General features: G+C 42.6%; 1 protein-coding gene and 1 non-coding gene across 2 annotated transcripts in view; one reads left to right on the top strand and one right to left on the bottom strand.

The window, feature by feature from the left end:
- Positions 1-4,668: 4,668 nt before the first annotated feature.
- Positions 4,669-4,740, bottom strand: trnaq-cug (transfer RNA glutamine (anticodon CUG)). Its single transcript has one exon. It is a non-coding gene; the product is annotated as a tRNA-Gln (tRNA).
- An 883-nt stretch (positions 4,741-5,623) lies between these two features.
- cfap52 (cilia and flagella associated protein 52) overlaps positions 5,624-14,798 on the top strand; it is a 54,581-nt gene continuing 45,406 nt past the window's right edge. The window contains exons 1-3 of the mRNA XM_068004515.1: positions 5,624-5,764; positions 10,546-10,745; positions 13,860-13,996. Coding sequence (XP_067860616.1) covers positions 5,704-5,764; positions 10,546-10,745; positions 13,860-13,996 — 398 coding nt within the window. The 5' untranslated portion in view covers positions 5,624-5,703. The remainder of the gene's footprint in view (positions 5,765-10,545; positions 10,746-13,859; positions 13,997-14,798) is intronic.

A 14,798-nucleotide genomic window follows, 5' to 3' on the forward strand; every position in this document is an offset into this window, starting at 1 on the left:
TTTGGACTCAGGAATCGGAAGTGCAATTACAAAATTTGTGGACAACACCAAATTGGGGGGTATAGTTAATATCAAGGAGGACTGCGACAAATTACAGGAAGATATTAATAAACTTGCAGAAAGGGTGTGTAATTGGCAAATGAATTTCAATATAGAAGTGTGAGGTATATTTTGGTAGGAAGAATAAGGGGTCCACGTACTGCTTGGATAATAAGAGTCTAAATGGGGTAGAGGAGCAGAGGGATCTGGGGGCGCAGATACACAAATCACTAAAAGTAGTGACACAGGTTAATAAGGCCATAAAAAAGCAAACAAAGCTTTGGGGTACATTTCTAGAGGGATAGAATTGAAAAATAGACAAGTCATGATGAACTTGTATAGAGCCTTGGAGTAGTTAAGGCGACTAGCATAGATACATTTAAAGGGTAGCTAGATAAACATGAAGGAGAAAGGAATAGAAGGATATGCTGATAGGATTAGATGAAGTTGGGAGGAAGCATAAACATCAGCATGGACCTGTTGGGCCGAATGGCCTGTTTCTGTGCAGTACATTCTATGTAACCTTCCAGGGCTGAGATTGTTTTTTGATTCAAGTAGGAACAATATAAATCACCAGTAACCATGTGATAATGGTAATATCATTATGATTGACTTGCAACTGTCTGTTAAAATAATTAACAAAAGGACATGGAATATTAATATTTTACAGTAAAGTGTACAAGTAGATTCATACACCACAAAAGGAAGCCATTCTAACCACCTCCTCTTGACAGTCAACAGCATTACCATCACCGGATTTCCCACCGTCAACATCCTGGGGGTCACCATTGACCAGAAACTGAACTGGACCAGCCACATAAATACTGTGGCTACAAGAGCAGGACAGAGGCTTGGTATTCTGTGGCGAGTGACTCACCTCCTGACTCCCCAAAGCCTTTCCACCATCTACAAGGCACAAGTCAGGAGTGTGATGGAATACTTTCCGCTTGCTTGGATGAGTGCAGCTCCAACAACACTCAAGAAGCTCGACTCCATCCAGGACAAAGCAGCCCGCTTGATTAGTACCCGATCCACCACCCTAAACATTCACTCCCTTCACCACTGACGCACAGTGGCTGCAGTGTGTACCATCTACAGGATGCACTGCAGCAACTCGCCAAGGCTTCTTCGACAGCACCTCCCAAACCCGCGACTTCTACCACCTAGAAGGACAAGGGCAGCAGGCATATGGGAACAATACCACCTGCACGTTCCCCTCCAAGTCACACACCATCCCGACTTGGAAATATATCACCATTCCTTCATTGTCACTGGGTCAAAATCCTGGAACTCCCTACCTAATAGCACTGTGGGAGAACCTTCACCACACGGACTGCAGAGGTTCAAGAAGGCGGCTTCTCAAGGGAAATTAGGGATGGGCAATAAATTATGGCCTTGCCAGCGACGCCCACATCACATGAACGAATAAAAAAAATTCACCCCATCGTGCCTGTGCCGGCTCTTGGTAAGAGCTATCCAATTAGTCCTACTCCCCAGCTCTTTCCCCATAGCCCTGCAAATTTTTCCTTTTGAAGTATACATCCAATTCTCTTCTGAAAGTTACCGTTGAATCTGCTTTCACTACCTTTTCAGGTAATGCATTCCAGATCACAACAACTTGCTGCATTAAAAAATTCTCATCTACCATAATGGTTTTGTTTTACCATGCACCCTTTTAACCTTACATGGTGATATACATTGCATCATTCTGTTTGAGAATGGTTTTAAATAGAACCCATTTGTCCTCAGTATCATTTTGTCCCTGGTCTCCACTCTTTGCAAACTCCAGCTCATTCAGAGCTCTCTGGTCCAAGTTTTCTTTTGCACAAATACCTCACTCCGATCACCCCATCCTCACCAAGTTGCCAAAAGCTTCATCTGAACAAATCTTAAACAAGAGCCTTGTCTTCCAAGGAGGGCTAAATGGCCAACAATGAGATGCACCCAAATCATTAATCAGGTTTTAGATTTGAGCAGTAGATGGGGATAAATTATTTTATAGGCCATAAAACATTAGTAATTATCCAACTACAGTGGGTTGGGGGGGTCCTTTTAGCACTCATTAATAATATTTAATTAAGTTTATAAGGTGTCAAAATATGGAACATATATGCTGGGTCAGACTGGCCACATGAGTAATTGGTAGATTTGCCAAGTGCCCCGATGAATGGTTCCATAGTGCTGTATTATCAGCACACTCTCCCCGCCTCCCCCCCCCCCCCCCCCACAAATTTCCATAAGAATCCCAAAGAATCCTGTGCCCTTCTAGGGAGCCAGTCCCTGCTTTTATAAATTGGTATTAATTATACAATGGTATTCATCATGCTGAAGTCACTTATCTTTGCAGCTGGTGAATGCTTCTGATGGCAGAATATGTAAATCTTTTATGAGAGCTGAATCTATGGTTCAAACGAATTGAATTATAAAACATTGGAAGCAACCGCACAGAACCAAATACACTGTGAGACCGCTGAACATATTTTAAAGGGCTCAAGGGTGAGTGAGATAGAATATGTAAAAAGGAAGGCATAAAGATGAGAAACAAGACTTTATTGAATGCAATAAAGGAAAATAATTATTCCGACTTTCCACCACCCCACTCCCCTCCCCTCTCCTTTGAATGGGCGCAGCTCCAGAGTGGTTATTAACACACAGGAGGCAGGTCCTCTGGCGAGAAGTTGTGCCAGTATGGTGGTGGTGAACAAGTAAAAGGGGTGACGGGCTGGTTGACCATTTAGTAAAAATAATTTCTCGCCTTTAAGGTTTGCTTTTATATGACATGGCCTGACAAGGGCTGTGCTCTGAGTGCTCGCACAGGCCGCTCTTCAAGTTTTGACCTGATGCTCCTTCTGCCAGCTTCTGAATGCTGGATGTCAAGGCTTAACTGGCACCTCTGTGTCCAGCGTTCAAACACTGCAAATGGCAGAAAACACAGCAGAAACCACATTTCTTTAGCACGCGCCCACTCGTGGATAGGCAAACAATCCCAACTAGTTTCGTCACCAGGAAGCAGTGGGGAGCAGGGATGCAGCAGAATGCATCCCCAAGTTGCTTTCCACCTCTAGATGCATAGGAACAGGAATAGGCCATTCAGGCCTTTGAGCCTTTGCTGCCATTCAGTTAGATCATGGCTGATCTGTATCTTAACTCCATCTACCTGCCTTGGTTCTGTAACCCTTAATACCCTTGCCTAACAAAAATCTATCAATCCCAGTTTTGATTTTTTCAATTGACCTAGTCTCAACAGCTTTTTGGGGAGAGAGTTCCAGATTTCCATTACTCTTTGTGTGAAGAAATGATTCCTGAATGGCCTAGCTCTAATTTTAAGGTTATGCCCTCTTGTTCTAGACTCCACCAGAGGAAATAGTTTCTCTCTACCCCATCAACTCCTTTAATCATCCTAAACACCCCAATTAGATCACCCTTGATCTTCTATACAGGAGGGAATACAAGCCTAGTCTATGCAACGTGTCCTCATAATTTAATCCTTTTAGCGCAGGTATCATTCACCTCTACACATCCAGATCCGCTAAAAAAAAAATCAGTGGGTGGAGGTGGGAAGCCTAGACTATTGATGTGGAGAAATGTTAATAGGAATTAACTATAACATACTCACCGGGAATTTCTTTGGGGATTTGCTCAGTCGCCGTAACTTCAGCAGTCAACGGAAACCCCGTTTATGTGGTTTATCCAGAGTTTCTGCAGATCTTCAGGCGAAGTTACGGTGGTCAGTCAGGAGACCATCTGAGGAAATTTCCGACGACAATGTTTAATCTTCATTAGGCTCCATAAATGAAAAGTGGGTATCCTCACTGTGCCTGCAGTTATATGCTGCCACCTAAATATGCGCATTCGCTTGCCTCAAAACAATAAAAGAGATTAAACGACATCCCTGGGCTGAGTGGGAAAAATGGGTACTTGTCACTGAAGAGTTGTGGAGTGGTGTGGAAAAGAAGAGGCCAGCAGTGGGGGACTAATAAAATTCACTTTTGTTAAACCTGACTGATGGCATTTACCCCTAAAGCTAACACATAAAGCACAATGATGAATTGAGGTGTAACAGTTGTATCATGATGTTGATTATGCTGATCTATCATTTGTAATCCCATTGCTTTCTCTTTCTTTCTTTGCACTCATAGCATTATACTTTTACCTTACTTTGCAATGTAGCCTATGTGTATTGTCAAAATTAATCAAAAGTGAATAAAGCCTTATGGTTATTGTATGATTCTATAAACGGTTCCAGTAGAGGATGGTTCCAATCCATCAACCTCTGGGCTGTATATTTATGCTTATACTGCTGCACAGTGCTCCAGTCTGAATAATTAGTTTCCCTTTACTGCATTCAACAAAGTCCTGTATCTCATCTTCATACCTTCCTTTTTAAATATTCCATTTCACTCACCCTTGAGTCCTTTAAAATCTGTTCAGCGGTCTCACAGTGCACTTGGTTTTGTGCGGTTGCTTCCAATGTTTTACAATTCAATTCGTTTGAACCATAGATCCAGCTCTCATAAAAGAATTGCATATTCTGCCTTCAATTAACACTATTCGCCGATAAAATAACAATGCACGCCGTTTTTTTAAAAAAGAAAGTGGGAACTGCATGAACAGTGGAGAAACAGAACAAGGTTCCACCGAGATTTGAACTCGGATCGCTGGATTCAGAGTCCAGAGTGCTAACCATTACACCATGGAACCTCCACTGTTTGAAATATACATGCACTGCTTCTTCCTTAGATCACTAATACATTTATCACGTCCCCAATGTAAGTTTATAAGGTAGTAATTTTTATTCATGTGGTTTTATTCATTAAGTGTAGAACGTTGTGCAAACGTTTTCTACTACAATACAACCGCACAGGTTCCATTCAGATTTGAATGTAGACTTTTGAAGGTAAAGTGCTAACTGGAACAGCAGAAAAAGAGACCCGCTTAAATGTTTGTCTCGAAGATTAAATAAATTATTTTGAAATGAAATTATCTGATATAGTTTTTGGTTCTAAGTGTGTTTATTCTTATAGGAATTCCTGAGAATATTTCCTGGTTTGACCTTTCAGCGTTTTAGAAACACTTCCATAATACTCGTAGGTTTTTGAATGGCTTTCTGCAACTTAATTTTCTTTGATGATTATCCCAATTGAGGCCAACACAGTAAAACATTCAATTCATACCCATGGCCGGTAAAAGCAACTTTAATTGCGGAATCACGGATACGCACTGTAATGTAAATATGCTTCCGGCTGCAGCACTTATTTGTGAGACAACTCATTGTTTTGTTTTATTTACGCATGCACAAGTATTGGAATGTAGCCTTCAGGTTGCTCTGCCCGCATCAAGTATTATGCTTAAAAGTTAGAAAAAACAGGTTTTGCTTATTTATCGAATGCTTTAGTTGGAATTAAACTTTTGCGACATGAGCTTCAATGTAACTGGTGCTGGTACTGGGATTTCCTGCTTGATCCTCTCACAGATCATCCAACAATGCGCAGGTCACCAGCTGAATTCGCGCCCGTCAGTGCGCATGTCATTGTCGGAGTTCCCTCCCCGCCAGCGCGCATGTGCGCGGTCTCTTAGCAACTGCTCGTACACAAACAGCGGGCGACCGGTTGGCGCTGAGGGGCTCGCGCTCGAGTTCACGCGACTCTCCTCCAACCGACAGCCATGGCCGAGCACACCGGGGACATCTCTCAACTCCAGCTCGAATCCATCATTGGATTCAACGGTAAGAGGCACGAACTGCTGGCTGGAGCAGGAAGCCGGACAGGGTTGTGTGGCGGCCGCGGAATGCGCTCCGGTCGCCATGGTTACACCGTGGAGTGAATGTGCCCTGCTTCCGACAACCGCAGCGGCGAGAAAAGTCTCCCCCCCCGCCGGCAAAACCCACTGCACAGCATTCGCCTCCCCCATCACACGCTGCACAACTGGTCCGGGGAAACCACAAACTGCCGAGGGCAGCCGGCAACCCCTGCGTTATCCCGTGGGCTGCAATACTCAGATGGGGAACGTGCTTTCTCCTGCACAGCTCGGCTCCCCACCCCAAAAATTGTTAGTTTTTTGAAACTCTGGTTGCGTCTCAAAACATTTTTATAAACCCCTCTGCAGCCAGTAAGTTTATAAAGGGACCCAGTAGGACCAGCAGTCTGCCCGAGCACTTTTAAAAACTTAATTGTACACTAAACTATGCAACCTGTCATCATCATAATTTAACCCTTTTAGCCCCAATATCATTCTGCTGCACCCCTTCCAAGGCCAATATATCCTTCCTGAGGTGCGGTGCCCAGAACTGAACGTAGTACTCCATATGGGGTCTAACCAGAGCTTTGTATAACTGGAACATAACTTCCACCTTTTGCATTCCAGCCCCCTTGAGAGAAAAGCCAACATTCTATTAACTTTTAAAATTATATTTTTATACCTTTTTTTGTGATTTCTGCACTTGGACCCCCAAATCTCTCTGCTCCTCCACAGTTCCTAGCTTCTCACCATTTAGAAAATACTCTGATCTATCTTTCTTGGGTCCAAAGTGGATGACCTCACACTCGCCCACATTGAACTCCATCTGCCACAGTTTTGCCCACTCACTTAATCTATCAATGTCACTTTGCAACTTTCTGCTTCCATCTGCACTATTTGCTGTGTCACCTAGCTTGATGTCATCAGCCAACTTGGATAGATAGATAGAGATAGAAATAGATATATAAGTTGTTTATAAATATAATGAAAAGCTGAGGCCCAGTACAGATCCTTGGGGGTTACCGCTGGTCAAGCTCTTTCTGTGAGCGCCGGGAGCACCTGACCACAGAATTAACCCTTATGCCTGACCTGTATTTCAGATCAGTCCAGGATGTTGAAAGACATTTCAGGTTCTGTTTCCAGAACAACAACAAAATCTGGCAATGGTTAAAATCTTTCCATTACATTTAAATATATTATTATGAGAACGAAATTGTGCAATAGTATTTCTCCAGTAAGATTTATAGCATTGTCAATTTTATTGCCAATTAAGATGTGCACTTATTGTGCCTGTTTTAAAAAAAGATCTAATTCAATCTCCATTGGCTTTAAAGTTATTGTACAACAAACAGAGAGCAAAGTTACAACACCATACAACAAAATAGACTTGTTAACAAAATTAAAGCCCATAGGATTAAAGAGATAGTGGCATCGTGGATAAAAAATTGGCTTGGGTACAGAAAGCAGAGGGTAGTGGTGAATGGTTGTTTTTCAGACTGGAGGGAAGTATACAGCAATGTTCCCCAGGGGTCAGTATTAGGACCACTGCTCTTTTTGATATATATATTACTGACCTGGACTTGGGTATAATTTCAAAGTTTGCAGATGATATGAAACTCAGAAATGTAGTAAACAATGTGGAGGATAGTAACAGACTTCAGGAGGACATAGACAGACTGGTGAAATGGGCTACTCCTGTTCCTAAGGATCAGTAACCAGAGGACACAGATTTAAGGTGATCCGCAAAAGAGCCAGAGGCAACATTATTTTTATGATGTGGGGATGCCGGTGATGGACTGGGGTGGACAAATGTAAGGAATCTTACAACACCAGGTTATAGTCCTGGTGTTGTAAGATTCCTAACATTTTTTTATGCAGCGAGTTGTAATGATCTGGAATGCACTGCTTGAAAGGGTGGTGGAAGTCAGTTCAGCAGTAACTTTTAAAAGGGAATTGGATAAATACTTGAAGGGAAAACGATTCACAGGGCTATGGGGAAAGAGCAGGAGAATGGGACTAAATGGATAGCGCTTTCAAAGAGCTGGCATAGGCACGATGGGCCGAATGGCCACCTCCCGTGCTGTACCTACTATGATACAAAGTGCAATTTATCCTGTCAGTTTCAAATGTTAAACAACTGTGTAATATCCCGTGATCCACCGCCCCCCCCCCACAACAACAGTAGAGAGAATAAGATAATCGAACAGAAAATGCTGGAAATACTTAGCAAGTCAGGCAGCATCTGTGGAGAAAGAAACAGAGTTAACGTTTCAGGTCGATGACCTTTCATCAGAACTGGACGAAGTTGAAGATTTAACAATTTTTAAGCAAGTACAGAGCCAGATAAAGAGGGGGAGGAAGGTGAGGGGGAAAGGACAAAAGGGAAGGTCTGATCGGATGGAGGGCAAGAGTGATTAAACGAGAAAAGGGATGATGGTGCAATGCAAGGAGGATGGTATTGGGACAGGTAAAGAAACAAAAGATGGGTCTGGAGAAGCTGCAAATGACAACAGCAGAACCATTGCCAGCACGTGCTGTCCGAAGAAATGGGTGCGGTGATTATGATCTGAAGTTATCGAAATCAAGGTTTTAAAGTGCCTAATCGAACAATGAGATGCTGTTCCATTGAGCTTCATTGGAACAGTGTGAGAGGCAGAGAACAGAGAGGTCAGAGTGGGAGTGGGAGGGAGAATTAAAGTGGAAAGCTACCGAAAGGTCAGGGTCACACTTGCCGACTGAATGGAGGTGTTCAGCAAAGCAATCACCCAATCTGTGTTTGGTCTCCTCAATGTAGAGGTGACTGCATCGTGAGCAGCGAATACCGTATGCTAAATTGAAAGAAGTACAAGTAAATTGCTGTTTCACCAGGAAGGAGTGTTTGGGGCTCTGGACAGTGGGAAGGGAGGAGGTGAAAGGGCTGGTGTTGCATTTCCTCCACTTGCACAGGAAGGTGAGCGGGAGTTGGGGTGATGGAAGAGTGAATCGGGGTCTCACAGTTGGAACAGTCCCTTCAGAATGCTGAAAGGGATGGGGAAGATACGTTTGGAATTGGCATCATACTGGAGGTGGCGGAAATGGCGGAGGATGATCCGTTGAATGTGGAGGCTGGTGGAGTGAAAAGTGAGGACAAGTGGGACCCCATCATGGTTCTGGGAGGGAGGGAAGGAGTGAGGGCAGGTGCTGGAAATGGGATGGACATAGTCGAGGGCCCTGTCAACTACAGTGGAGGGGAATCCTCGGTTGAGGAAAAAGGAAGACATATCGGAAGGTGGCATCGTTGGAACAAATGCGACGGAGAAGGAGAAACTAGGGGAATGGAATAGAGTCCTTACAGGAAGCAGGGTGGAAGAAAGTGTAATCAAGGTAGCTGTGGGAGTTGGTGGGCTTATAGGAGATATTGATTGACAGCCTATTCCCAGAAATGGAGATAGAAAAGTTGAGGAAGGGAAGGAAAAAGTCTGAGATGGACCATATGAAGGCAAGGGAAGGGTGGAAATTGGAAGCAAAGTTAATTAAATTTTCCAGTTCAGGGCGAGAGCAGGAAACGACACCGATATAGAAATTAATGTACTGGACAAAGAGGTGAGGGAGGAGACCGAAGTCGGTTTGGAACAAAGAATGTTCCACGAATCCTACAAAAAGGTAGGCATCGCTTGGACCCATATGGGTTCTGCTGACTGGTCACTTGGGCAAGGTAACACAGGGAGTCAGGCATCCGTTGAACCATATCCCAGCAAAGGGTCAACATCTTCAGGATAGAGGGACAAGGGGATAAATCTGTCTGAAAAAAGATGAACAGGTATAATATTAGACATTAACAAATTTAAAATGCTTTCCTCTGCCTGGCCAACTGGAATTGGTGACTCACCTTGTGATGAATCATGGATGTAATACTGTATCTACTGCTTTTTAGAATCATAGAATGATACAGCACAGGAGGAGGTAATTCAGCCCATCATGCCTGTGGCAGCTCTTTAAAAGAACTATCCAATTAGTTCCTTTCCCCATAGCCCTGCAGTTGTTCCCCTTCAAGTATTTATCCAATTACCTTTTGAAAGTTATTATTGCTTCCATCACCCTCTCAGGCAGTGCATTCCAGATCATAACAACTCGCTGCAAAAAATAAATTCTCCTCATCTCGCCTCTGGTTCTTTTGCTCATTACTTCAAATCAGTGTCCTCCAGTTACCAACCCTCCTGCCACTGGAAACAGTTTCTGCTTATTTACTCTTATCAAAACCCTTCATGATTTTTAACACCTGTTAAATCTCCCCTAACCTTCTCTACTCTGAGGAGAACAACCCCAGCTTCTCTGGTCTCTGCATGTAACTGAACTCCTGCATCCCTGGTACCATTCTAGCAAATCTCCTCTGCACCCTTATTTCTTTTCTTGCAGTCATCTTTTATTAACATGCTGTAAAAAATTAAATATTTAGTTTTTCTTTCATTTTTGCTTACCGTCATGCCACTTCAGGTCTTTTATTGGGTGTTGATGTTTCTATAAAGCTGATAATTTATAATAGTACAGATTTATTGAGAAATATTTAGACCCAGCATATATTAGCATTCTGTATTCTGCATACAGTGTTCTGTAGTGGAACTATACAAGATCAGTGACAATCCAACTGTCTGTATAATCACGTGGATAAGTCATTGCACAATGGTTGAAGTATTCAACGTTTTGAGAGCAAAATACAACATTTCGTTAAATACCGGGATTCTTAAATTCTGGTGCAGATTGTTCTCTGAAACTGTATTTCTGTGTTTACAGGCAAAGTGCCTTTTGGCTTCACCGTGCATCCTGATTGTGAAAATAGCATTTACCCTCTGGGATGTACAACTGTCATACAAAATCTGAACAGTAGCAAACAGGCCTTCCTGGAAAGCCATACTAACAATATCTCCTTTATTGCGGTCAGTAAGAGTGGGAAATACGTTGCTACGGGGCAGGTCACTTATATGGGTTTCAAGGTAAGAAAATTGTATCCTTTTGCAGACTTTTACCCTAAGAAAATGCAGTACAGTGGTGCATGGAGAATTCAGAATATTAAGAACTTGAAATAAATGTTTTTCTCTTTACTAGACACCATTGTATAAATGAACTAGTATTTAAACTATGTGCAGGGCAGTAATGTAAAGGGGATTTGTGTGTAGAGGTTACCAAGTCTGTCAAGGCCCAGAATAAAAAGTAAACTATCCTTCCCCCCTACACACAATGATTTCTGTGGTCATCAAACAATAAAAGTTAACATCTATCATTGGAGATATTCAGGAAGGGAGAAGAAAGGACAGCAATCTCAAAACTACAGAATATTTCTTAGTCTTCAGTAATTTCAGCACAATCAAAAATATTATCTCGTACTTTTGGTTTTGCCACACAAAGGCTAAAATAGGGAGCAAGAATGATTAAATGTATTGCACTAGAAATGTCCCTCTGCGGTGGTGGAAAAGTGTTAACATTGAGATTTTTGTATTCACTGACTCCAACTCTTGGATAAATGTCATTGGCAGAGATCTGCACTCTGTTGATTGGGGAAAGGTGCATTGTATGGGGGGACTGAAAGAAAGTACATCAAATAAAGCTAATTGTAAAGTCCAAACATGATCAGTTAATGTATGATCATTATTGCTTAATCAGCTTTACTATTTTTATTTAGAAACAAAAAACTGCTCTTGTCAAAGGCTACACATAGTGTACACAGTTTAATCCACAAGTGCAAATTGCCTCAAAACTTGTGAAGTAAAGTAATCAAGAGGAGTTTGTGAAAGCCTTATTCATTCGGGAGTTAACTCTATATTCAGTGTTCCACATAGTGTGTTCGATTTACACCACAGGCAATATTGTTGATTATTAAACAAAGACTATCCCACCATTTTTAATTATTCGGTGTAAAGGATAAATAGCACCTAACTGATGTGTCCATTCATGCTTACATTTTGGCTGCTGCTCCGGACACAAGCCCATTACTTCTATCTCCCTTTTTTTCTATCTCTTGGCCCTTCTTGGACCTTTCTCTCCTCCCCTTCCTGTCACCCAACATGCCACCACGTTTTCTCCCCTCTTGGAAACTTTGTCCCCCAATCCCTACACTAATCTATTACTACTCCTCTACCTTCTTACTCTCCTGCCAGGCTTGAATCCCCCTTGGATAAGACCACAGCAATGCTTTGTGTTTCTCTTGTCATTCTCTGAAGGGCTCTTCGAGGCCCCCATTATTTCCTCCTTATGAGCAGCAACCCCAACTGTTCCATACTTCTCTCTCACCAATTGCTGCACCCAGTGTGCCTATGAGGGGAAAAACTTGCCAACCACCTTCCCGTCCCACTTACCCCAATCATCACTGTGCCCTTGGACTCTGTTAATGGATCAACAATCGCTGCCCCCTCTGCATTTCCCTCCAGAATGCCCGTTCACTCGTGAACAAGGCCCTTGACATCCATGACCTTATTGCGAATGATTACATTGACATCCCAGCTTTGACTAAAACTTGACTCATGGGTGGCAATACCTTGCCCCTGAGTGAAGCCACTCTGTCTAGTTATATTTTCCACCACCTGTCCCGCCCAAACTACGATAGTTTGATAGTTACGATATCACCAAATCACACCTTGGTCTCTCTCCTCCTACTCCACTGGTACTTTCCCCTTCTTTGAGCATCTCATTTTGATCCACCCCACCCCTTTAAAATTCTCATTGTCTACCACTCCCCAAGCCTCACCCCAAGTTTCTCACTGAGATATCCTCCCTCCTTTGCTCTATCAGCCTCTGCACTGAGCGACGACTCATCCTCAGTGATTTAAATCTTCATCTCAGCTCTCCTTGTCCTCTCTCCTCTGAATTCACTAACCTCCTGTCCTCTCTAAACTTGTCCCTGCATATAAACTCTTCGGCTACCCCCTCAACCTTGCCATCTAGCGTGGCCTCTCTACACCCAATGTCTCCATCACAGACAAGGTCATCTCCGACGGTTTCCTTGTATCTCTCATAACCCACATCCCCCCACTCCCTTCCAACCCATCATCCTTCTGTATCTGTTCTTAGAAAAAAAAACTCTTTCCCTCCGCGCCCCCTCCTCAAATCACTGACAACTACACTTTTTAAAACCCAACTGCCTCGCCTTTGGTCCCTCATTCACCACAATGCTTATGCAGCCATTGATCTGATTAACCATTCCCTTATGTCCACCAATGATGCCTTTGTCCCCAGAAAAACCTTTACTCTCTCCCATCCCGGTCAATCCCCCTGGTTTAACCCCCATCTTTGCCCATCATGTCCAAGCGACACAGACTTCAGCATATCTGGCACACAACTGATTTAGCATTCCATCACCAGATATGACTGGATCATATAAAGTGCTATTGGGCCACACTCTCCTCTGCAAAAACCAGATGCTACTCCAGGATCCATACCGGGAGCGAAGATAACCCTGTCTTTTTTTCACGATCAGCTGAACCCTTAAACCCCTCTTCCCTGCCCCCTCTACTATCACCCTCATCTCCAACAAGGTGCGAGGAGCTCATGGACTTCTTCTGTCACTAAGATTGAGAGCATCTGTTCAGCTGCGTCTGCTGCTTCCCCACCTTCCCTTGCCCACCACGCCAAACTCCCAATCCCCCCTGCCCTAACCCTGAAGCCGTGTCTTTCTCTAGTTTCTTTCATATCTCTCATGCCCTTTCCGAGCTCATTTTGTCAATGAGACCCTGCTCCCTTGACCCAATTTCCACCGAACTGCTGACCGTCCTTCTTGGTCCCCTGCTAGCTGATGTTAAAAATGAGAAGGATAGGTCATGTCCCTCTTGCTTTCAAACTGCCTTCATCACCCCCATCTTCAAAAAACCCACCCTTGCAAACTAAGCTTGTCTTTAAATTAACACTGGAATAACCTCTAATGGTTGCAGAATTTTTTTTAATTCCCAATAGGAATGATTACTTTTGATTTTCAGTCCTCTCAAGTATGGATTTTGTGACCATCTGAAGTAATCATAAAAGAGAAAATGTGGAAGATCCACCATACAAAGGTATATTGTAATTGGTAGGATTCCGTGTGATCTGGACTGAAAGCTAGGCATTGTGTGTCTTTTCAGGCTGATATCCTCATCTATGACTATATTGAGAAAGCAATTCATGCACGGATGATTCTTCACCAAGCCAAAGTTGAAGCACTGGCATTTTCCCCAAATGATCTCTATTTGGTATCCATTGGAGGTCAGGATGACGGCAGGTAACATGCTAAGAATAAAATGAAACATAGCTTTAGAAATTGCCAAAATATGCCCTTTAATATACAGTGCTTTAGAAAAGGTGCAAATGTAACAAAACAAATGTTAATTTGTTTCATCTTAAAGTTGGTTGAATAAATTGAAAGAGAGCCTTGATTTGTTATTGATTAACATAGTAAAATCTTAGAAATCAATGTGGGAATTTGCCAAATACCAAAATAATTTGTTCTTAAAATGATTAATTTAACACTAGTAATGGTTTATTTAATTACCTTTGCATTCAGCTTTTTGACAAATTACATGATGTGGAGATATGCGATTTGAGAACCTTTCACTCATTCACCTGACGAAGGGGATAATCTCCGAAAGCTTGTGATTCTAAAATAAAATTGTTGGACTATAACCTGGTGTTGTAAGATTCCTTACATTTGACAAATTACAGGTAGAGAAAGTACATTACAATAATACTATTTCAAAATGCATGCATCCACTTCTATTTTTAAATCTAAAAAAACTACCTAAGAAAAGCAAACAACTATCAGAAACCAATACAAAACACCTTTGCTGATGGTTCAGCTCATTACAGCAGTGAGCAGCTGACCATACAGACTGGGACAGTTGGTTTCCAGCCTGTGCTGAGTCAGGTGATCTCAGCTGTAGCAGCAGCCACACTATAATGGTCCTCATTGTCCACTGGTTGGGAAGAGGAAAAATTGCTCAGAGTTCCTGCTTCTGATTGCTGCTGTTGGAGAAATACCCTAAGAATTGCTTTAAATGTTTCTTCAAAATGGAGTCAGTGTTCAA

This window comes from Heptranchias perlo, chromosome 23, assembly GCF_035084215.1.
Source record: "Heptranchias perlo isolate sHepPer1 chromosome 23, sHepPer1.hap1, whole genome shotgun sequence".
In the NCBI taxonomy this organism is placed as follows: domain Eukaryota; kingdom Metazoa; phylum Chordata; class Chondrichthyes; order Hexanchiformes; family Hexanchidae; genus Heptranchias; species Heptranchias perlo.